General features: G+C 38.2%; 1 protein-coding gene across 2 annotated transcripts in view; it reads right to left on the reverse strand.

Annotated features, from left to right (window-relative positions):
- Positions 1 to 27,600, reverse strand: part of RAB3B (RAB3B, member RAS oncogene family) — a 58,751-nt gene that overhangs the window by 2,532 nt on the left and 28,619 nt on the right. The window contains exons 3-4 of one of the 2 annotated variants that reach the window (XM_063297937.1): positions 12,910 to 13,028; positions 2,433 to 2,557 (exon numbers count right to left, since the gene is read on the reverse strand). In XM_063297937.1, the coding sequence (XP_063154007.1) occupies positions 2,433 to 2,557; positions 12,910 to 13,028 (244 nt within the window). The remainder of the gene's footprint in view (positions 1 to 2,432; positions 2,558 to 12,909; positions 13,029 to 27,600) is intronic. The other variant, XM_063297938.1, reaches the window with a different exon arrangement.

Below are 27,600 nucleotides of genomic sequence, written 5' to 3' on the forward strand. Positions count from 1 at the left end.
TATAGGTTTTCACAGCTATTGTTACTGGTTAAATGATTTCCATGAAATGCCTTGTGAGACTATGAATATATGGCTGACATTTTTCTAGCTATTCCACTACGTTCTTTGGCAACATCTCAGGTCCATAGATCCTGCAGTGGAGTGGAATGCCCACAACCAGTCATTAACTGCCATGTAGAAGACCGCTGATAATTTCCTCCTTATTTCAATTATTTGGATATTTATACATTTCTATTACTTCTCCAAGAATTCCAGAGAAACAGCTGTTATATCATGCTGGGATGCTGACAGGTGTTCAACCAAGGCTGACATGCATATATTTTTAAGCTTAATGTTCCTTTAATGTTCCTTGGTTCTGCAGTCTGTGGAGCATCCAGGTTCTTTGATATAACTGTCCTCGTATTTTAATTTATTTCATGTGCTTCTTCAGTTCTTAGTTTTTGAAGTTATCGTTAGATAAATATCAGATTATTATGCAAATCCAACTGTGTTTATTCAATAAAATATGGTTAAACAATCTATGTTTAGTATGGTGTGTGAACCCAGCATTTATTTTTATGTGTTTCAAGATACCTCCATTCCAAGTCTGCTCCCACTGATTACCTATTTGAGTGGCAGTGTAATTTATCTGCTGCGAAGTAGCAGAAAGACAGTGATAAGTATCAGACTAAGACTCTGGAACCATTACTAGGATAAACAAACAAAAAAACTGGAGATACTGGAACCTAGTTACATAGAGTTCAAACAGCAAAGTACACAGTGGGATTGAATGAGGGGACCTATAATTATGGAGAGAAGGGAGAAGAGTTTTTAGAATAATGATTAAGACCTGAACATTGAGGTAAACTGAGATACCAGACAGAATACAGGCATAAGTAGAAGGGCTGTTATAGTCATAATGTCAGGAGAAATGGGTCAAGTATAAATAGGTATTCTGGACAAGAAGAGGAATTTAAAAGGGAAAGCACAAAGCAGGAAGAAAGCATACAGTGAAATAAAGTTATGAGGAAAGGATCCCTACAGGCCTTACTTGAGTCAAATACTGGAGCAGGAAAACATTGCTATGTCCAATTTCATGTTTAGAAGAATAAAAACCTTAGAGAGACACAATGCCAGACTTAAGACTTTGAGATTCTTTCAACACTGGCTTGTCTTCTTTGATAATCATTAGCTGAAATATTAAAAACATTAGAGGTTTCGGAATGCTCTCTTGCAGCAAAATATTGCAGTGGAAGCCCAGAACTGGTGAACAAGCTAACTGATAAACACTGCTGGAGCCTAATGCAGATCTCTACATGGCTAACACTGAAACTGCTGGTGGCAGCATTGTAGTCCAGAAGCTTCTGGGTTTGGACCATCCATCTAACCAAGCTAATTACTGTAGTGACAGTGATTGAGCTTCCTGGAACTGCAAGATCTTCCTAAACTCTGGTGTTTTTCTCTTTTTTTAAATTCTTTTTTAGTCTGTGTTTGCATAGTGATGAAAAGGCGAAAGGTCCCCTGTGCAGTTTGCATGGTAGTCTACTGTAAAGGTCAATAATGATGGACATGTTCCTATCTAGCCCCATGTCATACTCAGCTTGTTAATCAGAGTCAGAAGCTTAAGTTTTAGCATATTATCCAGCCTGGAACTGAGAAAAGCAAAATTTGGAAGATGATGATATCTAGAATCTTCTCGGGTTTTACTTAGCTGGTTTGGTCTGGTTTGTGCACATTACTTGTTTCCATTTTTATGCACAACTTGGCAGGGCTGGATTTGAACCAGCCACTGTCCAAAACACACACCAAGGCTACACAGTGCCTACGGGTGAGGGAATACGTTTAGCAGAGTGAGTGGCCAGGATCAGTCTAAACATCATTCTTCTGTTCCTAATAACTGGAGTAAATAATAATCATGGTAATTATAATTCAAATACTGACCCTCTCCAGGAATCTTGGCACATATCAAACATAAGTCAAAATAAGAGGATTTTTCTAAGTCCCACTCCTGAATTATTGTTGGAACCAGTTGTCTAATTTAGGTAACACCCTTGCCTAGAGCCCTCATCAAATGTCATGATTAAGGCTGGACAACTGCAGTAAAAACTTCTCTTGGAGAAATTCATCAGATGGTGCTTGTATCTATAGCTTTTATAGGTATGTGAATTAAGAGTGCTTAAAAAAAATTAATCAGTTTTTTTAAATCTGCTGCCAATTAATCTTACCACTTCTCTAATAAATTAGAATGTTCACTATTAGAATGTTATGATAATACGATATAATTTTATATCTATCTACTGTATATATATAGTGCAATTATATAATAATTATTGATCATATGATCATGAAAAAACAAAAACTATATATCTGGAAAAGCCTGAAAAGATGAGGTGAGGCTTTAGGTCAGGGTGAAGAAAAGAGGGGGGAGAAAAAAGATAAAGTTGAACATGTACCCAACTGATCAGCCAAATGTTTTCCTTTTTCAATAGGAATGATTCTTTCATCCTCCATATCACACTTGTTCCCAACCAGAATAACTTGTGCATTATCCCAGGAGTACGTCTTTATTTGAGTGGCCCTGTGACAAAAGAAAGATTCTACAATGAGCACCATAGACAACAATATGACTTGATGTGAGTCATAGGTACAGAAAGCCATCAACCTTAAAAAAAAGCAGCTTGAAAACAACCAGTGTGGTCAACAACATGTTGCTGCCAATATTATTACAAACTACCTAGTTCCAGAAATTCCCATTAATTTATGTGTGAACCATAATTTGCTGATAAAATTCTTTGGCTAAGAGTGCTTTGAAAAATAAAATAAAGGATGATTAATAGTAAGTATTTTATTATCTGCTTTTAATTAGTGCTTTCTAAACATCTCATTCTGGAATTTGAAAACTATAGCTTAGGCTTCATGAAAGTAATATAACTAGATTCAGCTGGAAGTCATGCTGGAATTTTTCATAGTGGAGACCTGTCCGTGGTATACGTAAATGAATGGAGCCTAGTTCCCCACTGACTCTTTGGTGAGTCTAGCTTGTCTTCAAAGATCAGTAACATGGAAGGCTTTGATTCATTTACTCAGAAGTTTAATTAAAGAACCATTAAGTGGACAATTGTTTAATTTTTTAAAGCTAATTTGTTTCTGCGGTAAAGGAGCAATAAAAATAAAATATTAAAGACAGGCTTTCTAGTTTACAAGCAACAATGGGTGTTGTTTATTACACTGTAATCTGAAACTTCCATTTAGAAGACAGTCTATACCAAAGCTCCTTGTAGCATTCAAACTTATTTTAATTTGTTGTTTGCAACACTTACATTTCATATGACTACATTTACAAAAAAATTAAGCATTTACTTTCAACATAGTGACTGAGCTCAAAGCTTACTATGATCCTTTTGCTGCATTTAGCTTAGAATACTGTTTCTTAAGCTCTGTCCAGTGGAAGATCTCTATTCTCCAAGCCATTCTGCAAGTTGATCCTGTTTTGCTACCAAGTTCTTGTGCAGCTCCAGCTAGAAGGACTGCAAGCCTTTCTTTAACAATTCTCACTCAGATATTGATGAAATATGCCATCATAAGAAAATTCAGTTATCCCAGTAAGATTTATAATGTATATATTAGATATAAGGGGAACTAAAGTAGATTAAAACATGTTCTATTTCAATATTCCTTCTTTTTTCATACTTAGAAAAATAAGATTGTGAACTTGAAAAGGTTATGAAACACTGCTTTAGAAGGCATACAGTATACCAAAAGACAAAAACAGGCCCCTCTAAATCCAGCAGGGGGAGCCAGAAGATTAAAAACATGGATTAATTCAAGTAAGTCACACTGCCCTGTAATTCTAATATACTACAGTAAGTGAGCACTCTTACCGTGGACAATTTCTACCTCTGTTAAACAGAGCCCAGTTAATGGAATATTTCCTTATATCTCCTATTTATATTGTCAAAGGCTGAGCCTTTGATTGCTAATGGGGTTTGCTTTCTGATTTAGAAATATCATGCACTTCTGATTCATTCCTACAATTTTTTGGTTATTAGTGGTCAACCCACACCAAGCCTCTCCTATAAAAGCAATGTCAGTCAGTCAATGTATGCATTTTTGTCAGCAGACCTACTGAATATTCATCAGTAGCCTTACTGGTAAGGCCTACTGTAGACAAATGTTGGAACTGTGACAACCGATCTAAGAAGAGTCAGTTGCAATTTTTTTGGCACTCAGCATCCATTAATAATGAAATAAGCTTCACACTTCAACAGCTATAAATGTAATTAATGGCTAATGTTGACGGTGAATTCTCCCACCTGCAATCCTATACAAACTTACCTGAGAATAAGTATGGAACTCAATGATGCTTACTTCTGGGGATTCATTGAAAATTGCAGAACATTTTCATAACACATTTACGTTTGGATTTTTTCACAGCTGTTTGCAGTTGCATGTTATATTCATACTACAGCAGAGATATAGTTAAAATAATGTTAAGGCTAAATATTTACTAAGGAATTTTCTACACTGAGAGAAATATTATGCATTATAATACATACTATGATGTACTTGGCAGCCATTTCATGTTTCAACATTCCTAGTTATGGCTTCATTATTAGATTCTATTTCAATCAATGCAAAAATTATGGAGAAATAAAAAATAGCAATACTCTTGGAATATGATGCTGCAAATACCTAAATATTATATGTATACAGTATATAATATTTTAAGTTTCTTCCTTGCTGGCTCTGGGAAATTGTAGAAATACAAAGGTCTCACCCATACAGCTTTCTGAAATACCACAGAACCTTTCTCAATTTTGAGCAACTAAAAAGCTTTGACTGGAGTACTGATTTTATACGTCATTCAAAAAATAAACTTGGTCTCACTTTTGAGATGCCTGCATATATCACACAGCTATTGTTTTCTGTCTGATTAACTGCTTTAGCACTTTGGAAGGAGACACAGATGCCTTTGTTGTTTATTTTACACAAACCCACATTTCCACACAAGACCATAAGTGAGGGCACTTGCACACAGGCCTTTGGCAGCACTCCTGGAGTGATACTATGCCCCTGTGCTCCAGTGTGGATCTTTGGATTGGAAGGACAATTGGAGGAGGACAATTTTGCATGGGTGGGAACCTCCTAGTTCATCATCTCTTCTGCATCACTGTAAGTGAACAAGTGCTACCACTAAGTGCCTCTCAAATCATTTTAGCTGATGAAAGGGGGTTTGTCAACTCTAACCCTTGAAAATGTTGAGGTTTATTGAGGATTGTGGGCAGGCCAGGCTGTTTGTTATGCCCCACTGTTGGTTCTCAGTGATAATGAGGTTCGATTTGTCACTATCAGATTTATATCCTGCCGCAATCATAAAAAGAGTCTTTACTGCTCATAATAATAGACAAAATACAATAATGAAACAAACAAAAAATATTACAAGTGCACTGTAACATCCCTGAAACCTCTCTGGAAAAAGCTGTTTCCAACTTTTTCCAGAAGGCAGATAATGCTGGACGCAGGCAGACCTCTAATGAGAGGCCATTCCAGATAGCCAGCCACATCACGGAAATCTCTCCAAAACGGGGGACAACCAGTTGCTTCTGTTGGCATGATTAAAGTAGTCAGACCTTCTCTAATGGGGAGATGAAATCTTGCAGGTAACCTGGTGCATCTCCAGATTAAATTGAATCAACCCAATTGATATAGTTAAGGGGGCAAAAATGGCAGTGGCATGGAAACTGTGCTAGTGTGCAAGTCCCTTTCCTTTTTTCGGTGTCTATGCTCAATACAGTAGTCATTTTAAAAGCAGTATTTTAAATCACAAAGGCTTAAAATTATTGTCCCTGTTTTCCTGAAATGTTTTCTTCCTGTTTCTAGAAACAAATTAACTTAAATGAGAGTGCACCAACTCATTTATAGGCTCTAAAAACACTGTGGTGCATCCTTGAAGAAAGCAATTTCTCTGCAATAACCCCCTTCTCCATGCATGCATACGCTTTGTGGAAAGATCGCTACACTATATGTGTGTGTACACATATACATACATGTGGAGTCCTTGGTGTTCTCTGAGCTTGCAGACATTTCATTACCTGACAAGGTAACATCATCAGTGCAAGCAAACAACAAAGCTCAGAGAGCACCAAGGATTCCACAGTTCAACCCTGAGCCACATATATTCTCTTCTATTGATACACATACATGCACACACAAATATACTGTAAAGTTCCAGTTGCTGGAGATAGCAAACTCTGCAAGTCTCTCAACCATTTTACAAAATTGTTTTTTTTATATATAAAGGTGAGAAGGTGTCATGAGCACTGATGGTGAGCAGGAGGGGGCCCCTATCCAGGGGGGAAAACGCATGTGCAGTAGAGAGAATTTGAGCTGTCATTCAAAGAGACACAGAACAGACCCGCCTTGACTTTGGGGGTTTATCTGTATGGGTTTTCTCACGCTTCTTCAGTTTGGTAGGATTTTCTGTCTACTGTAGCAGTAATAAAACACTAGAGACTTATTCCTCGTCTCGGCGTGGTTCCTGCTTGTCAGGACAGAAGGTGCTGCAACCTTGTATATGTTTCTCAAAATGTCCAGGAATGCTTTGTGTTCAAAATTGGTTTTACAGATTGAATTTGCAAGTCGCTGGTGTTTGATGATGGTGTTGTTGTTGTTGTTTTTGTGATCCTTACTAAGTAGACCAGAGAAGGACATAAACTCCACCAGAAGACTAAAACTACTTTTCTTGAGATTGGCTATAATAACAGAATCTCGCAAATCTGATTGTGCTGTACGTCATCCTCCTCCTCCTCATAGTTCAGTGAATTAGGGAGGCATCTGTCTGAGCTGCTTCTGGATGTTACCTTATTGTTGTGGACTTAAAAAATGCTTCAGCCCCTTTTGCCTAGGTAATGGTTCCTGCATATCTCTGTCAAGGTCATCTTCCTTACTCTTTACAATTATGTTCTCAGTATCATAGTGGCAGCCTGATTTATTTTTTATATGAGATTTGTAGTAGTCTCTTATGTATACACAGGTTTATGGCATTTATCAATCAAGCAAAGGAAATTAGCACAAAATAACCTGTAAGCCATAGTTCCGTCCTTTGCACAATCTCGTTCTTTTTTTCCTGAGTAATGAGATTATAAAATTGAGCAATGCATTTGGCATTCTCTCTGTCACTCCTTTCCATTTTTCTAGCTGTGGTATGAAAAGTGTGGTTCAGCACTTCTTGGGAGCTGACTGTACACCTTGAAATTTTCATAGAGTGATGCAACTTGTGAAGTGCCTGTTCTATTAACATTGAACAAGTTTCAACCCTTGACACATTCTAGCTTTACAGGTTTTTTAATTAGGCTATTTTTTCATCTTATGTTCAGCTCCTGAATATTAGGGTTGATGTTAGTGTAGATAGGCCAGTGAGTTGGATGAAGATTTAATAATGCTTAAGGAAGATGTAATGAAATCAGTGGGATTTAAGTTAGTCATTTGTTTAAATGCCATTGATTCCAGTGGGTCTAATTCTGCCTAATATTCAGGACAGGGCCACATTCTGCTTAATACCCAGGAAAGGCAAGGGCTGCGGTTTTGGCAGAAATGCACAGGGAGCTGGAGTCTAACCTAGAATGTTCTGCTTTATTCCTGTTTGAGTAAGAGGTGTTTGTTTCTTTCTTATGGTTAATAATGTTAAGCCTATTTTAAGGCTTTCGCTACAGTTTCAGTGTTTCTCCCATCAATGTGGCATGAAACTGACCCATCAATAATTTTGCTGGCAACCAAAACTATAAAAAGGTGAGGGTGGTGAGGCTACAGCATATCACTCTGGGACCTCAGATTGCTCACCCTAGGCCTAATCAAAGTTTTCTGACTAAATCAGGATCCAATCCAGTGAGACTTTAGCAAATAACTTCCTTTGTGGAATACTTATATTCAAATATGACTATAAAATTAATGTAATTAAGGATTAAAGTGTTCGTGCATGAAGCAAAACAACTTCATATACTCAGATAATTATAGTAGTACTAATATCTAACCTTACATTTGAAGAAAGAATATGTTTCAGATGGACTTCACTTACTGAATGCCTTGTGCAGCGACCATCTGAAGTTATGACAGTGCTGAAAAAATAACTTTGCAACCAAGGGGCGCATTTATGATTTTCACAGCCTCTCTCTCTCAGTCACCATTACAGTCAGTTAGTACATGTTGTCCTGTGCCTGATCCATTTTTTTCCTCTTTCCCCTGCCTCTCAGAGCAGAGAGATTGCTTAAATAAGCAATCTCTCTTCCTGAGCTGCTTTTCTCTGCAGTGCAGTGCTTCCCCAAAAGGTGCTAACCACAAGTTAACAAGCTCACCTCTGTGACCTTAAATAGGTGGCTTGCAGCTGCTACCTGTAACTAACAAGACTTTAATCACTTTTGCACCTTCAGCTCTTGTTTGCCTCCTAAGCAGCAAGTACACTAGACTTGCTAGCACATGGTGCTAGCACATTCCTTTTGATGTGTATTCCTCATTGTGTGCCAGCTAACTCTCTTGTAATCCCTTCCTCTCCAATGAATGTAAATACAAACATTAATTCTCTTTTTGCTAATTATCCCAGCCTTAGGATGAGTATTCTAAAGGGCAGGGGATCGAGAGAAAGGAAAACTGAAATAAAATCATAAGCAGAGTTGCAGTCATGTGATTTTCCACTTAGTGACCAAGTTGCCAGTCCCAAATGTGGTCACTAAATGAGGACTACCTATATTCAATTTAATTGGGATACTATTTGCAAGATCATAAACAGATAAGATTCCTGAGAAACAATTTGTACCACTTTCTACCACTAAAAAAATACAAAGATACGTCTCAAAGAAACATTTCTGCAGTGTGGTAGAAAAAATCTATGAACGATTATATCAACCTCTACTTTCAAAAGATAAAGTCCTCTTCTAAAAGTGATCCTGTGTCATAAAATTAGAAGGGAAAAATATCCTTTCAAAAATGGCAGCATGATTTTGCTTCACCAAAATACCCTACCAGGAGATACTAAGTGAAAAATAAGTGTGAATTTCTCCTTCAGAACTGGTGGTATAAATCAACCTTATATCAGTAATTCAAAGAAAAATATTTATTTCAGAGCAGCCCCCAGCCATCTTAACAGTGGTCATAATCGATGGCAGTCTATTAAATGTTATTACAAACTGAAGTAACAAAACTGAAAAAATACAGAGCATACAGTAATTCCGTGTGTATAATGGAAGATTTCTGCTAAGCAGAGCATTGAGCTAGTTCTTCTATTTAGCACCATTCTAAAGAAAATAGTGACTATGATAGGTGAGAGTGATGTGGAAATTGGCTGCTTTGGGAGCTCATCATCACATCTTGCTTGCTAGGGCATAAAGATGCTTTACAAACCATTTTTGAAGGCAGGTCCTTATGACCTTACCTCCACCTCACTCCCAGCCCTGAGGCAGCCTTGAAGCATCTTTAATTGTTATGGTTTGGAAGGGGTGTTTCTCTTCTTCTCCCAACCGAAGAGTTCTCCTGCAGACAATCCAGGGTGCCTCTTGAATGAGTCTGGGGATGACCCAGTCAGAGCAGCAATCTACTCAACTCCTGTTGGCCTGGCAAGTCTGCTGTGGAAATGCCATTCCCATCTAGTCACTGGGCACAGTGCCTCCATGGCCATTTTGACTTTGGCCATGAGAGAGAGTAAACATCTCATCTGTTTCTCTTTGCACTGGAATAACAAACTCCCAGGAGACTGGTAGAGCTGTCAGCTAGGAATACTGCTATTTGGTGTGTGTGTGTTGTGTGTGTGTGTGCTGTGCATATTATAAAGCATGAAAAATATGTGACACACAGACACAAATGTGGATTGGACAATGAGATAGAGAAGAGTTCTTTGCATGGTCAAAAACAATTCACAGAGAAAATGGCTTCCGGAAGAAGAAAGGAATAAAAGATCCATAGGCACAAAAGCACCGGTTTTGTTTCTTCTGCTATATATTTCAAATCAGCTCTTCCAATCACTCAGGCAGAGTTTTGGTGGGGGGTGGGAAGTGGGCGGTGTTATCATTCTCAGAACAGGGAGGTTGGAATCCAGACAACCTCGAGATGGCACCATCTATGAAATCATTTCATAGGATTATCAATCTCTCGCAAGGAGCAAAATTCCTGTCAGAAGAAGCATTCAGGAAGTAAAAATAAGGCTAAATAAGTAAACAATAAAAATTAAGGACTGAGCTCCCAACCCGGTTCAACATATACTCAGGCCAACAATTGGTGGTTGGTTTTCCCTTTGGGACATGATGTTGGAGGGTGGGAGGGTGGAAGTTAGGGAATCTAACAGTTGCTGCCTTGAAATTATCCCACATTAAATTGTGTAAGAAAAGTAACATTGTGCAGCCTGGTTGCTGAGGTAGAATAAAGATAGGCTGTGGGGACAGTGCACCTTATACCAGTATGCATTTCTCCTGTCTCAAGAGTGGAAAAAGCACAGTAACATGGCCATGAGAAAGACCCCTTAGAGAATTACTCTCTTACTACACAGTGATTTCCCCAGTTCTTGCATGATGAAGATGCATTCACCCATATTGCCCTAAAATGTGTGAATTTAATTATACAGTTTAAACTGACAGATCCTTCCAATAATATTGCATGCTGTTTTGCTGACCTAGAACTATGCTGTTAAGCTTGCTAATGGGGAAGGTTTAACTCAGTCTGACTGCATTACAGAGGGCAATAGCCACATTATCCAAATTGGCATAGTACCAGTTTGCTACAAGAAGAAATATATTTCTCATTTTATGAAAAGTCGTAACTTAAATTAAAACTACTACTTGATGTGTGAAATAATTATTGCAAAGAGGTGTGATTTAAAGAAGAACAAGGATGTCAGCTGCCTGGGAAGTGGTGTATCATCACAGAGTTAGGGTTGCCACCGTCTTTTGACAAAGCTCCTACATCACTGATGGCTGTCTGGTGAGCAGAAAGACAATGGATGAGCATTCCCTATTACTGTCTCCCTAGGATGAGGATAACTACATTTGTTCAGTTATTGCCCTTTACATCCTGTGGTGTCAAAGACAGAGGAGGACTTCTTGTTTAAAAATAATTATGCAGGAACCTCATCATGGAAATTAGATATAAACTGAGGGCAAACAAACTTATACAAATTAACATGTTAGGTGCTAGAAGTGACTTACTGTATACAATTGACTGATGTTCATGTCCTCCCAACAGAATGCCATGGATTTGTGGGTATTTTGTATAATTTTATGCAGGACTACTCATATTTATGATAATCCTATGGAAGGGAACATCTAAGCCATCAAATCCAACAACTTACTCAGTGAAGAAATACAAACTAAAACATCCCTAAGAAATGCCTGTCTTCTCCCTTGAGGACATCACTAGGTAATTGTTCAACTTAACATTAGTCAGCCCCATTGATTTTAAGAGGATTTTGTCTCTGATGAGTGATGTAATATTGCAGCTTAACTTCTACAAGCAAGACTTTCTGGACAGTTAAATGGAGGTGAAGGGTAGAGGGATAATATTTGCATCTCAAAAAGCTGTAGTTGGGATCAATGTGAATAAAGCCCAGATATATGCAAATCTGAAACATCCATCTGCTGTTACCTGTGTTAAACTTAGTATTTCACAGCATTCATGGTTCATTTCAAAAGATGGATGTGGTTGAGAGCAATAATACTTTATCTCATGCATTTTATTGAGGCTGGGGTCCTTACCATGCCGACGCCAATAGGACCAAACCTATCCCTCTTAGTCCCTGCATGATTCTAATTTTTAAAACCTTGTTTTTAATTCTAAAATGGGAAAGTGGTAAGCTCCAGTCTCTAGTATTATCTTTATTTCCCAGACTGCTTTTGATCCTACATGGGCACCATCAGCATTCTCCACAAGTAAAAATGGCACGTGCTTATGGCCAAGTGCTTTTTTTGCAAAGAAAAAGGGCAAATATAAGGTTGGAGCTACCAGAATCACCCCGAGAAGCTGGGCTAGAGGGGAAGGAGCACTAACTTACCTTCTTGGAAGTGGGTATTTTGTTGCTACCTGCTGGCAGCCATTTAATTAAGGTCAACTTGTGCATAACAGCTGTCTGCTTGGACCTGACTGCTTATTTCACTTATTTAGACACTTTAAGGTGGCCTGAGCAGTGTACTTACTAGCTTAAGATGCCTAGCCTGAAAAGCATGCTTTGTCACCAAGACTAGACATATGTGGATACATCTTAGAGGTTCTGAAATTTGGGGTTTGTTTGGCTCCAGGATTTTTGACTAGTCTGAGACATGCTTCTCTATCCATAAATCTAATATGTATTCAAGTATATTGGATTGCAGCCAGATGTTTTGAATCAGAACTATATTGATAGGAATGTTGCTGCAGTGTTTGAAGTTTGGACAACGTACTGTCACACAGATGGTAAAGTGATATATAGCTTCTGGTAATACAGACACTCTCTGTATAATTAGAGTGGCTCTGAGATCTCATAAATAAACATTAGACAGGACTGATGTTATTCACTGACATTGTGAAATGAACTTGAGTTGACAGCGAATGCCATTAGTAGAATATTTGGACTGCAAAATAGTTCCAGGAAAAGGGAAAATTTTATGATGTACATTAATGGAGCATCTTTGAGGACATTCAACAATCCGATGCGTATTTATCTACAATCAATTCCGATCGCATTCAGCGGCAGCTCTCTCTCTGAACACAGAATTGGACTATAAATCTGAAATCATTTGACAGAATCAAGCAAAATAATTAAATAGAAGTGCATAAAATTAGATTAAGGCTTTTGTTAAACTGCTGGATTTCCTCCCCTGTATTACAAAATGTGGTGTGAGCTGATCTCAGACTTGATTACCTTTACTAAAACTGTTTTTGTTTTTTTTTAAAGACATAACACTGAACTGTTCCTACCAGTCTTGTATAGCACTGAAGGACTCTTCACAAGTAACATCATACATCAGGATAAATCCCATTGCTCCTCTGTAATAAGCAGTCGTAATGGTCCTGTACCTTTCTTGTCCAGCTGTATCCTAAGTAAAATAATCAGTAGAAACAGGTATTAGGTTTATGAGTTTTCCCTGGCCCTAATCCAGTTAATGATATGATAACCATTTCATGCGTTATGTAGACCCTGTTATCTAGTAAGGAGATTATTTTTCCTGAAACTTAGAGTAAAATGTTATTCCTGCTGGAAATTCAAGAATTAGGCAAGTAATAAAGATTTCATTGCATATTAAGTTTGCAACATTCCATTGATCTCTATTTAGAAACATATAATTCTGGTCTGACTTTGAAGTACAGTCAGTTTTATCAGACGACTTTTTCTAATGTGCAACTATCATAACCATACAATGAAAAGCAGCTTGTGAGTAAATCCAGCTGTTAAATGGGCCTTCCATGGATATCTTCCTATGAAATATTGCCCTGTGGAATGTATCAGTCTTCCCCAATTTACTGCTCTTGTGTCATAGTAAAGGTAAAGGTTTCCCTTGACATTAAGTCCATTCATGTCTGACTCTAGGGGGCGGTGCTCATCTCCATTTCAAAGCCGAAGAGCCGGCGTTTGTCCATAGACACTTCCGTGGTCATGTGGCCGGCATGACTAAACGGAACACCGTTACCTGCCCGCTGAAGCGGTACCTATTAATCTACTCACATTTGCATGATTTCGAACTGCTAGGTTGGCAGGAGCTGTGTCATGTAGAACCATAATTTCCATTAATTCTCAGACCATGCTTTCTTGGAATTGTAGTCCAGCACAACTGGTGCCCTCCAGGTATTTAGGATTATAATTCCCTGGATCTCTGACTATAAGGTATCCTAAAAGGGGATTATTAGAAAGTTGTTGTCCAGGTTGCTTCACCATCTAGTCCCCTGTTCTGTTCTCAGGCTTTCTATGCAGCTTACAGTCAGGAGTCTAGTAGCACTTTTCCATCTAACAAATGTTAATAAAAGGCAAAACTTTTGCTAGCTGCAGCTTACTTCATTAGATGCATAGAGTGGCTTGACTGAAACAAATTGTAACATTTTAAAAACCCATTGTATTTGCTGTAAGTTTTTGAAATAGTCTGAAACTTTTTGATATATTCAAGAGTTAAAGTTTTGTTTTGCTGTTAAAGTTTGCTTTAAAGTTAAAGTACTGTTACAGTTTCATTTTTCCAAAATGGCCATTTCAAGATCTGCAGCAGAGTGCCCTGGGCTTTGAAATGGTCCAATAGTACTTTGTCCTTGTTTCAAGTCCTATTATCAAACTTCTGTCTGTTAATTCTTTTGGGCAAAGTTTGTCCCATTTGTCCACTGTGCCTCACTGTGCATCTGATGAAATGAACTGCAGCTCATGAAAGCAGATTCCTTTTAATAAAACGAGTTAGGCAGAAAAGGCGCTACCAGACTACAATTTTCTGCTACTGTAGACTAACACGGCTCTCCACTTACAGTGGCTTGAAGCTACTGATTTGTTCCCCTTGTAGACATTCAACGTGTTATAAAAATACATTTGCTTTTTTAAATATTCTGTTTGCAAAGCTTTCAGCAGCCAGAGTGATACTGTTAAACAACAGTGTGCAAAGCAGCAGCCTTATCTGAGAGGCCCACACTTGGCATTACAGCAGCTTTTCCCCCCTGATGTGATCAATCTCTAATCTGGCAGTCTGCTGGTTCTCAATCTCAAATTTTTTTTAAAAACGTCTTTGCATCAGACATGATTAAGGGGAAAGTCTCCTCTTTCCTCTATCCACTCCTGGGAAATGCAATGTTCTGAATACAAATTCAGTTCATTCGGTTCTTATTGCTCAAATAACATTAGCAGGAAATTCAGTAACTTGCAAAAGGGCTTTAAGGCAAGGAAATCTACTGGTACAGGCTATAATTCAACTATGCAGGAAATGACTCTGCTGTTACTTTAATTATAGTGGAATCCTTTGTATATGTACCTGGGTGTAAGTCCCACTAGCTGGGTTCACACATTGTGGTAAGTCATGTCTTTCTATATCCCTGGTTTGATGAAACACACCATTGGCTAGGTTCACACAAGAAGTTAGTATAACTGATGGTTTAGAAACCACAGTGACTGAATTCATACATCATGCAAAGAAAAACCAAACAAATCATATTATAGTTTAGCTACAAGCTGAATTCAAGGTACTCACTTTTATAAACACCTTAAATTGGACTTAGAAGGCAACAGGCAACAAGTGACGCTGTTTCATCATGAGAGTAATGAGAGACTTCAGGGAACATCTGCCTACCTGTGTTGCTGTATTTTGGGCCAACTGCCAGTTCTGATAGTATTGCAATAGTCCAGTGATGGCGAACCTATGACACACATGTCAAAGGTGACACGCCACAATGTTTTGGGTGACACACCAGGGTTCACCCACACCTAACAACTATTCTCCCTGTTTGAGTTACCAAAGAAACTGAACAAACAAAAGGCAATAGTCCAATCTTAAAATTATCAATGGAAACACGATTTCTTTCCTTTGGATAGGATGTATCTGGTTTATCAGCCAAAGCTAATTAAAGATCCTCCTTGTCACTCATGCTATGTGGATATCCAGCATTACAGCTGGATCCAGGAAGATCCCCAATACAAACCTGTTCCTTACAACAGGACTTACTTCTGAGCAATATGCATAGATAAGATTGTGTTTTGTGGCTATCATCGTTAGCAGCTTAAACTCCATTGTATTGTAGTGGAGTTAGCCCCATCGCTCCTGGCCTTCCGGAGGAATCTGAAGACCCGGCTCTACCACCTGGCTTGGGTGCAGGGAGGGGAATAGTCACGCCTGGGGATGACTAGTGCCCTAAAATGCTCCTCCCATGCAAGGACTGAATTAGATCATAGCCATCTGGACTTCATCTATATTTATTAGTTATTTGTAATTGTATTTTATATAGTGTATTTTTATATATTGTAATTGTATTTTTATTGTTTTACTTATTATTTTGTTGTAAACCGCCCAGAGTCCCTCTGATGGGAGGAGATGCGTGGTGACAAATTTGATAAATAAATAAATAAAATAAAATATAAGCCTTTTGTAGATTTTCAGAATCACATGTTGCAACTGCAGCCTTTTCACCTACATGTATTAATTGTGTATTTGGGGGTGAGGTTTTTTTTTTTTTAAACTTTCCTAAAACAAAAGCCCAACATTTCATCTAAATTTACCTGCAGGTTTGGGCTTGTGTAATTGCATCCCATGGCAGGAAGACTACCAAGCTAGAAACCGGCAGACCGTGAGTTCTAGTCCTGCCTCAGCCACAAAGCCAGCTGGGTGACCTTGGGCCAGTCACTTTCTCTCAGCCCAAGGAAGGAGGCAATGGCAAACCACTTCTGAAAAACCTGCCAAGAAACTGCAGGGACTGGTCCAGGCAGTCTCCGAGAATTGGACACAATTGAATGGATTAAAAAAAAAAATTGCATCCCATGGCAGGGAGACGACCAAGCAACTATGAGGTGCATTGTGTAAAAATAAAAGCCTTTCTTTCATTCAATTCCAGTAAATTGATTTTTTAAAAAAATTATATGTGAATGTTAAACAGCTGTTTGTTAAATCCTTTCTTGAATCCTCTCATGCTCAGATCCTTTTTCTATCATATCAGTTCTTAGCCCCGATATCTTGGCATTTAGAGGAGCAACCATGAGTGATTGCTATCAGGAAAAAAAAACGGTTGCTCTTTGAGTAAACATTCTTTTCAGAAGCCAACTTCCCTACTTACAGAGATACTGAAGAATTCATTGTTTGCTATACCTGCTATCCATTCCATGCTATTTCATTTTAATTTGGTAATGTGTTCACACTCTAGAACCATAATAACTTCACCAATTCAAATTTGCCTATGTTGGTTAAAATCAGCCCTTATCCCCTTGTGCTTGCCTCTGCAAACAACATGAGGTGCAGACTGAATCTGTTATAAAACTGTACAACAGTTCAGCTACTAAACTCTGCTATACAGAACTGATATCTCTTATTAGGGAAAAAAAAGTAGAAATCTGACTTTCCCCCATACAGGTAGTCCTTGCTTAGCGGCCACAATTGGGACCAGCAACTCTGTTGCTAAGTGCTGCGGTCAATAAGCAGAAAATCACATGACTGCAACGGACTTATGCCACTTCCCATTCAGTTGTTAAGCGAGCCACTGTTGTTGTTAAGTGAAACATCACGTGACTGCAACTTACCATTTTACTTCCAGTTCTCCACTAACTCTGCTTGTTGCAAGCTGGTTGGGAAGCACACAAATGGTGATTACATAACTGTGGGATGCTGCTACGGTTGTAAATACGTGAGAGTTGTGAAGCACCCGAATGGTGATCCCATGACCACGGGATGGTGTGATGGTTGTAAATGCGAGGATTGGTCACAAAGCTGTTTTTTTACACCATCATGACTTTGAACAGTCACTAAACGAGGCAGTCAGTAAGTAAGGACTATCTGCATTTTCTTAAAAGAGGATATGGAGTCAACCTCTTTTTAATAATGAATATAAGGCATTCTTCAGATGTAGCAATTTCTCAGGTATCAGTTTGATGTGATAGCCAAACACATAAACCAAACAAGGTAACAGAGTAAATGGATATACAGGTTTCCTCCCACACACTTCGACAATTCTTCAATTGTCAGAAGACACTTATTCATAATAGTTGCATGCAAATCAACTAGCCTTATCTATTTATTTTTATTTATTTATCAGACTTATAACTTGTTGCAAACATAAACAGACTCTTGATGGCTCACAATAACAAAGAGCATAAAAATACTAGAAATATGTAAGAAAATGTTTAAAAACTCAACAATATAATACTGGTGTCAAATCCCAAAAGCCCTCTGGAAAAGTTCTGTTTTCAACATTTTCCAGAAGGCAGATAATTTCACGGATTATCTAATCAGGTAGTCTTGAGGGCATGAGCCACTGTAATCATGTCCTCACATCCCAAGTAGGGCTGCAACTGGTATATATAATAATAACTATCTAAGTAAATGTTTTTATTTTAAAAGCACTTTGAATTTCAAGTCTCTTGATTCCATTTCTCTCATAATGCTTTGTTTCTGCCCTGGCAAGTAAATACAGGTTCTTCTGACTGTCTTCTTTTCTATTGGGAAAAGAGAAAATTCACATTACTAATTCTTCCATTAAATGAAAGAATATTTAACTATAACATTATGAAGCCCTAAGCAGCTTAAAGACCAGTTATTTAAAAGACTTTTCCCCCCAATACCAACCAGCTTGTGCATTAAGATTAGCTGGGGAGAAGGCCCTAATAGTGGCTGCGCTGGCTGATTCACAACATAAGGTGATGGCCAGAAATAAGACTTTCTGAGTGGCATGGCCCCATTATACAACTCTTTCTTGAGGGGTATTTACTTGGTCTCTATGCTATCTTCTTTCAGAAAACAATTGAAGACATCATTGTTCATCCACCTATTTGTTCACCTAGAATTTTGCTTTTCATATTTTTTAAATGAACTTTGTTTAAAATATGCATGTACTGTTTGAAGCATTACTGTCTCTATGTTGATGGTTTTATTTAACCCTTATTTATTTATTCTCTTGTAAACTGTTCTGGTTTCCCTGATAGGAAGAGTGGTATAGAAACAAAACAAGAACACCATTGTAGTCTTTGAGTTATTAAAATAAAAGATGTCTTTGATTGTCCTCAGATAAAATGTACAAAAATAAGCAACAAAAAATTATGATGATGGTCACTAGTCAGCTACTGTGTTTTGATGCTCTAAAGGAGGAACAAGATGAGTCAGTAACATGATTGGAAGAAAATATGAATAATTTCCAAAGCCACTTTTTGATTTAATCTGCTAAAAGCAGCAAATTAACCCTCACCTCAGCCAGTCCCTTGGAGGAAGTGCAGAAGCACTGCAGAGCTCAGCTTTCCAAATAACACCTCACTTTAAGACAAAGAAGCATGGATTTCTCTGTTTCTACCTATTTAATTCCTGTACCCCAATAACATAGGGGGGAAAAGCCGATATCACATTTTAGGGTTTAGCATGATGTCTGGCTCAATAATTGTGGCTTGTTCAATAACCCATGACTCAGTGCAATGTAAGAACCCAGCCATAATGGAAAAGCCACTTGAAAGGGATGCTATAGTGTCAGATGATGGAGCCCTCATGTTGGATGCCACTTAACATGCTACTGAGGAAGAGCTGAGGATCTTTCAGAGTACTAATCTAGTTGCTGATGTTGCATGCAGGAATAGAAGATCCAAAGTTGCAAAGAGAGAATTACAAAAGATCAGGCTAATGGTAATAGGCACAGCAACTGGTCTTAGAATTGACAGTGAAGAAGATAATGTGGTGGATAGAGTCAATCTGCTTTTTAGGATTGACTGTCAAAAGTAAAGGAACCAGCAGTCAAGAAATATGCCATAGACTAGCACTTGGTAGAGTAGGAATGAAGGCCTTGGAAAGGATACTTAGATGTTAGGATATGTATACTGTATTACTTACAAAGATTACAATCAAGCAGTCCGTGGCTTTCCCTGTAACAATCTATGGAAGTGAAAGTTGGAGTTTGAAGAAGCCGGATAGCAAGAGTATTGACACTTTTGAATTTTGGAGTTGGAAAAGACTTCTGAGAATACCATGAATAGCCAAGAAAACAAACAAATGGATCTTTGAACAAATCAACTCAGAGTTCTCACTCAAGGTAGAAATGACCAGGCTCAAATTATCATACTTTGGACACATTATGCAAAGACCTGGCTCTCTGGAGAAGTGTATAATCCTGGGAAAAGTGGAAGGAAAGAGAAGGAGAGGATGACCAGCAGCAGGGTGTATTGACTCAATTATAGCAGCGATGGGTGCACTGTTGGATGACCTGAAGGAACAGTTGGAGACAGATCATCCTGGAAAAATCTATATAGTCCCTAAGAGCTAACACCAACTTGGTGGTACATAATCAATCAATGTAGAGAGAAAAAGGATGTTTTTGAGGGAGAGAGGGGAGACCATTACCAAAGAGACGAGAAAGAAAACATCGATTGTCCTAAACATATAAAAAGTGTGCTCAAACGTCTCAGGAAGATACCACATGGTTATAAAAGAGGGAGGAGGAGGACAATTAAACTTGAAAGATTACATCTTTAGTCTTCTACAGTCTTTAGTCTTCTGCGGAATTTATTTCTTGGTCTGATCTGCCTCTGAGGGCTGACAATCAATAATCAATCAGTCAATCAGTAAGTCACTTCTCTGACAATATCATGAGCCTAGGGAAGAATTTAGCTTGAACTAAGTATAGTTAAATCATACAGTCTTTGCACAGGGTCTTATTACATAAATAATGGCATGGAAATTGGGAAGTAGCAGAATACATGCAAAAGACTTAGGCTATTTAACACATGATATCCTTTCCATTAGTAAACAGCAGGTGCAGAGTATTTATACAGTCAATACAGGCTTATTTTATCTACAAGCTCTGAAAATCCACTCATGTGCAAACAGAACAGTATAGAAATCTGTGGTTTTTATGTATATTTTATGGATACAAAGAGGGAATGAAAACGGCACTGGAAGCTTCCACTTTTGCCTTTAAGCAACTGTTCTGCATTTTGTCAGGTTCAAACTGAAAGGAGAACCTTTCAAGTCATTTTTAAGCATTGAAAGGAAGAGTAGAGGGAAAGGAAAATGTGTGAATGCAAGTCTTGTGTCACATCATTCTTATAACACTAAGTGATTGTTTATCTAGAACTATCTGAATCTGGCCTGTGATAGTTTAAGCAGCAACAATTGTTTTCACAAAATAACAAGCCATTCTTTGTGTAACCAAGTTTACTGAGTAAATCACAATTGGTGGGTTCACACAGTACATCAAACTATAAATTGTTTTTGTTTGCAAACACAATAGCTGGGTTTATATAATACACTAAGCCACAAACAAGCAAACTCCATTCTGGCTTAGAGAGTTCCCTGAGGTAAACATATTATCGAGAATGTGGAATGATTCAACTGTATTGCAATTATTTTTTTTCTGATGTGATACATTTCCAATTTAGGTTCAGGCTGTGTTTCTTTGAAGAATAAAGTGGTTTTATTATACACTCAGGTCTCTCCCTGAGATGGGTCATGAATCATTCCTGTAATGCAGAATGCAGGGTGGCCTGAAAGATAGCAATATATTCTGTTTAGTGAGCCATACAGTCCACAGGAGGACTGCAGAGAAAACCTTGATCTAACTCAAATGTTCTGTCTACTGGGCTGTGGTTTACTGCTCATCATTTGAAACAAATTATGGATATGGGTTATGTTAACACATACCGTACATCTATTTCCTATTTGAAATCTTTAGTAAGGAGAAATGAGTCAGAGGCAAATGTCAAGCTTTCAGGTGTTTCTGATACATATAAATTCACTTGCTTCATAAATAAGTCAGGTAACTACACTGAATCCTCCCAGATCATGAGATGGTTAGATGCATTGTTAAATCTGTTAAAAGATGTATGCAAAACTATTGTTCATTTTTTACATATATATCCTGCCTTTCATTCCAAATTGGCAGGTGGCATATATAGATTCTCTCCTATTCTTAATTTTATTCTCACACTAACCCTATTAAACCAAATAGGCCGAAGGATGGTGGCTGACCCAAAATTGGCGTCAGAACAGAGTGGAAACTTTAACATTGATATCCTAGTCCTATCCTGATTCACTAACCACACCATCCTGTTGTCAATCAATATTTCCAACTATGGTTGGGTTAACCCCCATTATATTTTATTTTTGTTTAGCATATTATATAACCTCACCAACTGTGATTTCTTCAACGACTACAGTTAAACAAGCCATGTGGTGAAAGGTCCCCTGTGCAAGCACCGAGTCATGTCTGACCCTTTGGAGGGATGCCACTTTCATAATGTTTTCTTGGCAGACTATAGCGGGATGGTTTGCCACTGCCTTCCCCAATCATCACCTTTCCCAGCAAGCTGGGTGCTCATTTTACCGACCTTGGAAGGATGGAAGGCTGAATCGACCAGAGCCGGCTACCAGAGAATCCAGCTTCTGCTGGGATCGAACTCAGGTCGTGGGGAGAGTTTCGGTTGCAATAGTGCTGCCTACCACTCTGCGCCACACAAGGCTTAAACAAGCCGTAGCTAAGGACAAATGTGTATCTGGCTGGCTTTCATTATCCCATGTAGCTTTTGGTATAGCTCCAAATATATGTAGTCATGGAGACATTCTGTCACTGTCAGTTAAAGAAAAACCTTTTAAAAGTATAGCAACTAAACAGAATGAGATATTGGGGCAACTTTGAGTAAAATTAGTCTGTCTTGGTTGAACAGGTGCCATCAAAAACACATTGTCTCAGAATTTCAAGCACATTCTTTTGATTGATAATCGATTATGTGCCATCAAGTTGGTGTCAACTCTTAGTGACCACATATTCTCCAGGACAATCTCCCCAACCTGACCTTTCAGGTCCTCCAACTATCACTGTTACAACTGAGTCCATCCACCTTGCTGCTGATCACCCTCTCCTTCTCTTTCCTTCCACCTTTCCCAGCATGATGAATTCTACAGAGAACTAGGTTTTCACATGTGTCCAAACTATGATAATTTGGGCCTGGTCATTTGTACCTCAAGTGAGAACTCTGGTTGATTTGTTCAATGATCCATATGATTGTTGTCTTGGCTATCCACAGTATTCTCAATCTGCTCCAATACCACACTTTCTTTTAGATATCCTTAAACCTCTTAGAACAATTTAACAAGATAGCTGGCTTTTATAATGTCATGTCACACTTCTTCAGTTTCTTAAAACTGGATTCCCCAGTGTGGAGCCCATCAGCACCAATGTCTCTGCACACTTCTTTAACTTCTGGCAGATTTCAAATTAAAAGAACAAACAGGGAGTTGGCATGTAGCAAAGCAAAGTCCCAGGCCTCTATCTTTATTTTCAAGTATGCCTGCCTGCTCAGAAAAAAAAAAGACAAGACAAAGCTATAAGGGAGGTGAGGAACTAGACAGAGGATTTGGAGTATCCTAGGACATTAAATGTAGCAGTATTTTGCCCATGCAAAAGGTCGGCTTTAAGCCAACCCAAACTAGGATCCAGTTTTGTAAAGTGGGCAGGAAAAAAACAGTCAAAGTAATAATTGCATTCTCTCTCAAAATCAGTATGAAACAGGTCCTATTTCAGTTCAGGAATGGCCACAAGTCATGAATATAAAGCAGCTCAGATACCTTGGTGTTGTACAGAATCTCTGAATAACAATAAGATTTACCACACAGTAAAAGACTGCAATCTTTTTGTGCTGCTTTGAGGAATTAGCTACTTCTTGCTTGCTCAGTTTATCAAATGACAAGTGGGAGACAAATCCAGCTGTTTTGTTCCGAAAGATTTCCTCTAACGCTGGGATTTATGAAGCAGTGCTGTGAAAACACTGTTTCCTCAAAATTCCTGGTGAAATGAGAGATTAGGCATAACCTTTAAGGACACATTTAATACATCCTTGGACACATGAAATTGCTCAAAAACAAATGTGACTGGCTTCTATATAATTCATGTAAAATTAGACAAGAAGAGCACTGATGTTTTACTGCTGTCTTTAAACTGAGTGAAAAGGAGTTGTTAAAACCCCAGCAACTTAAAATGTATTTTTTCCCTCACTTGTATAGCCTCCAGCATTGAAGTATTCTGTGCCGGGAGATACAGAGGTATATTTCATCCTATTTAGGATTGGACTGGTTTGGTTTCCTGAACATCAAATCACAGTGGAAATAGTTATAAAAATTACAAGCAATACACAAGATAAATCAGCAGGAGTAGTCAAATTGCCTTGAAGCCATACTTATCTGATAGACAATTTCAACCTCTGAAACAGTACAACTGTATGCACAATATTGTATATAATAGATTTTATTTAAATGGCACACTAGTGAACACAAAGGTAAGAAATGCAAAACAAAAAATGTTCACAGTAAGCACTGGTTGTATCTGCAAATGGACATAGCTTTTGTTCACAGTTTGAATTAATGTTGTATCATGTTTGAGAAGTGCATTGTCCTAACTACCAGGAAACACACTGAGACAATGAACTGGTCTCTAATATTTATTACTAGTACTTAACAAGAATCCTAACAAACTGAAGAAGCGTGGGAAAAACCCAGACATATAACCCCCAAGGGTTAAGGCGGTCCCGATCTGTGTCTCTTTGAATGGCTGAACAGTTCCTCAGTGCTACGCATACGCTTGACAGTCTGGATGGGAGCCCCCTGCTCGCCATCCTTACTCATGACATGCATCATTTGAAGTTAATAGCTTCTCTTACTCAGGGTTGAGCAAGCCTCAAGCTTGTAGGATGTGCTATTTATTTATTTATGCATGCTAGAGACACCAAAAACACCCTATAGTGGCTCAGATGGGTGGACTTTATGCTACAAAAGAATTAAATAATGAGATGCTTCTGAACATGTACTCAGGCTAGGAATTTGTAATTAATAACTGAATTTGACCTTTCAACTACAGTTTTGAGAATTTCAAGGAAATTACTGGGAATTGTTTTCCTGAATTTTCATCCAGTGTTAAGTGGAATGCCATCAAGAACAACTCCGGTTCCAATCTAATTGATTTAATGTATTTACATCCCATCTTTCCAATTCTGTCTTGTTATTCTTATGATAGCCTTTGCACAGGTCAAAAATGGCTTTATAATTATGTGGAGATTTGAATCTAATCCTAACCATACACCACAAAGACTCTCAAAACAGATAACTTTCATGATGTAGAAACGAACATTACTTTGGGGGGGTGCTGTACGTTTGGAACAAATGTAGTCTATAATCCTGATCTTAAAATCTGAATTCTTATCTTCCCAAAATCTACTATATATTATACAGTAGTAGTGAAAGTTATGCTACTGTTGATTAAATATGTTCAGAAAAATTAGAATTGGAAAACTGGAAAGGAGATTTTAGCTGAGATACAACCCCATCTTCTAAAGTTTGGGGAGTTCTTGAAACATTTTAATAGTGCACCACCATTGCTAGCACTTAGGCTATATTCATATAACATCCTAAGGCATAGTTTATTTAACAATGGCTATTGAATAAACCACAACTGACAACAATGTTAAGGTATAAGCCATGATTTGCAAACCATACCAATTTGGTTTACACATTACACAAGCAAACTACTTTTTGACTTAGCATGTGCTATGAGCCCAGCTGTGTCATACAATTACAGTACTTTCCTCTCCAAGAAAGACTAACAGATTTTGTAATTTCTGTTAAAGGAAAAAAAAAAAGATAAAGGACATGGAAGAAATTTATGCATACAAAGAATGGGCAGAGAGGTTTTCTCCTGCCCTTGTATTGCTCAGTAGGGCTACCAGAACTGAACTGCAGAAACTCAGTTGACCACTAGCTGGCAGCAAAGAATAGCCATCCAGAGTTTTGAAGCTCAGAACAAGAACTCAGATGAAATCAGGACTAATGTAAGAAAGTTTTGGGGTTTTTTCCCCCTCCCCCCACACACATTGAGTAGTCCATCTATGAAATGTGCTGCAATAATAGGCTGTGATTGCTGCCTAGCTGGCTTTAAAAGACAATAGAAAAGATCAGAGGATCAGAGGAAGGAATCAGTCTATCAAGGGCTATTCAGAAACTCTGCGTTCAGCAATTGCTTTTCAGTTTGTTCAATCCCCTGTAAGAAGGGTTCCAGACCAAATCCACTTTTGACCTCTGGCTCTTATCATTTTAAAGTGAATTCCCGGGTAAATTCCACTAAAGGCTCTGAACCATTCTACAGCTCTCTAGACCAGTGCTGGCTGGGGAATTCTGGGAGTTGAAGTCCACACATCTTCAAGGTTGAGAAACACTGCTCTAGACAAAATTTGAAAATACAGCTTTACCACTGCAGTTCTTTTTCTTGTCGCCTTTAAAACTTTTCAGTCAGAATTACATAGAGAACAAAATTCAGGATTTCATCTTGTTATTGCAACTGTTGCTAGTTTTTGAATGGGAAACTTAATTTAAACCATAAAATATGTCTTGCCAGGCAATCTGGGGGGTGATGGGCGGTGGCAAAATTTGATGAATGAATAAAAAATAAAATACAGCATATAGTACTATAGTCACAGCTGTTTCTTCTCTCTTCTCTGCCCCACCAACCCCAAATTTCAGGTTTGAAGGTATATTTAGCTTGCCAGGTAGGCAAATGGAGCAGAACTTACCTTTCGGTTAGTATAATTTGTCTTTTTAAATTTTTTTCACATAAAAAGCTACTTTTTACATGAAAAGCATTCCTCACATCTTACAGTGATTCTCCCTGTTCAGTTGGCTGTACACAATGGTATTTTGTATAAAAGAAATCCACAAAAAGTTAAATTAGTGCCTTAAGGATAGTGTGCCTCATAATGTATTTGATTTTTCTTGCTTGGGAGCACCTGAAATCTTATCTCATATTTTTTATTCTCAATTCCATACTAAAGTCACATGCATTTGACAAAAACATTCTCATGGATATGACCAGAAATCTCAGATTCACCAGGTAAGATGTGTTTCCTGTACAGTAATCACCATTAACAAAGTAGGTCATGCAAAGAAAGAATTGGTTAATATATTTGATGCAAATTGTGAAGAGCACAGGAATAATATATGGGATGAAATGTGCTATCACACATCAGTTTGGTTCTCTGGTACAAAATTGCTTGCTTATATCACCTTTCTTTCCCTGACATACTTTATAATGAAACTTAGCTTAGCCTTCATTTCTCACACACTCTTTCTTCCTGCTATCTCCAGGATATATTTGGTTCACATATAGTGCTGAACCATTATGTGATTTATTGGGGGCCTTGATCATCGCTGAGCATGGTTATTTTCTTGCAGATGTTTCATTATCAGGCTAGGTAACATCATCAGTGGGAAGGAGAGTGGTCTTTGCTGGCTGTTTATATATAGCAGCTTGCCTGGCCGGTCTTGGGTGGGTGGGAGTTGTCTGTTTCCTTCCTGGGCTTTTCATTCAATCTTTTAAATGGTATGTAAATGGAGTTTTTTTGGCTTAGTGAGATATATATGAATCTATCCCAAGAAACAAATCTTGAGTTACAAACCACAACATATGGGTTTGTAAACCACACTAAGACCCCACCCTAAAGTCTTAGAGCATAATGCAGTGTGTGGCTGAGTTCATACACCATGCTAACCCAAAATGGCCTAGCAAGCTATATAAACTCAGTCATTGTGGATGATTTGGCCCATAAATCATATTCAGCTATGGTTTGTTTACTTATGGTTTAAGCTATAATTGATGAGGTTCAGACATGGTAAGCCATAAACTATGATTGGCAAACCACAGTGGTATGGTACTTTAAAGTTGGAGCTGATAAAAAGTTTTTAATTGTCTCTATCCTCAGATAGCAAACAGTGGTAGCATACAGTCAGTGATCATGACACCCATTTGCGTGGGGTGGCTAGGCAGAAAGACAGAGCGTCAGTTTGTTCATTCCATTGAAGCATCATGTTTATTTTTTTCTGGCTTAGTACACTTAGTGTGAATCCAGCAAATTGTAGTTTATTCTGTAAGTCATGACTTTAAAAAAGCCCAACACAGTATGTGAATCTGGCCAATGAAAAGCAGGCAGTG

This window comes from Candoia aspera, chromosome 3, assembly GCF_035149785.1.
Source record: "Candoia aspera isolate rCanAsp1 chromosome 3, rCanAsp1.hap2, whole genome shotgun sequence".
NCBI lineage: Eukaryota > Metazoa > Chordata > Lepidosauria > Squamata > Boidae > Candoia > Candoia aspera.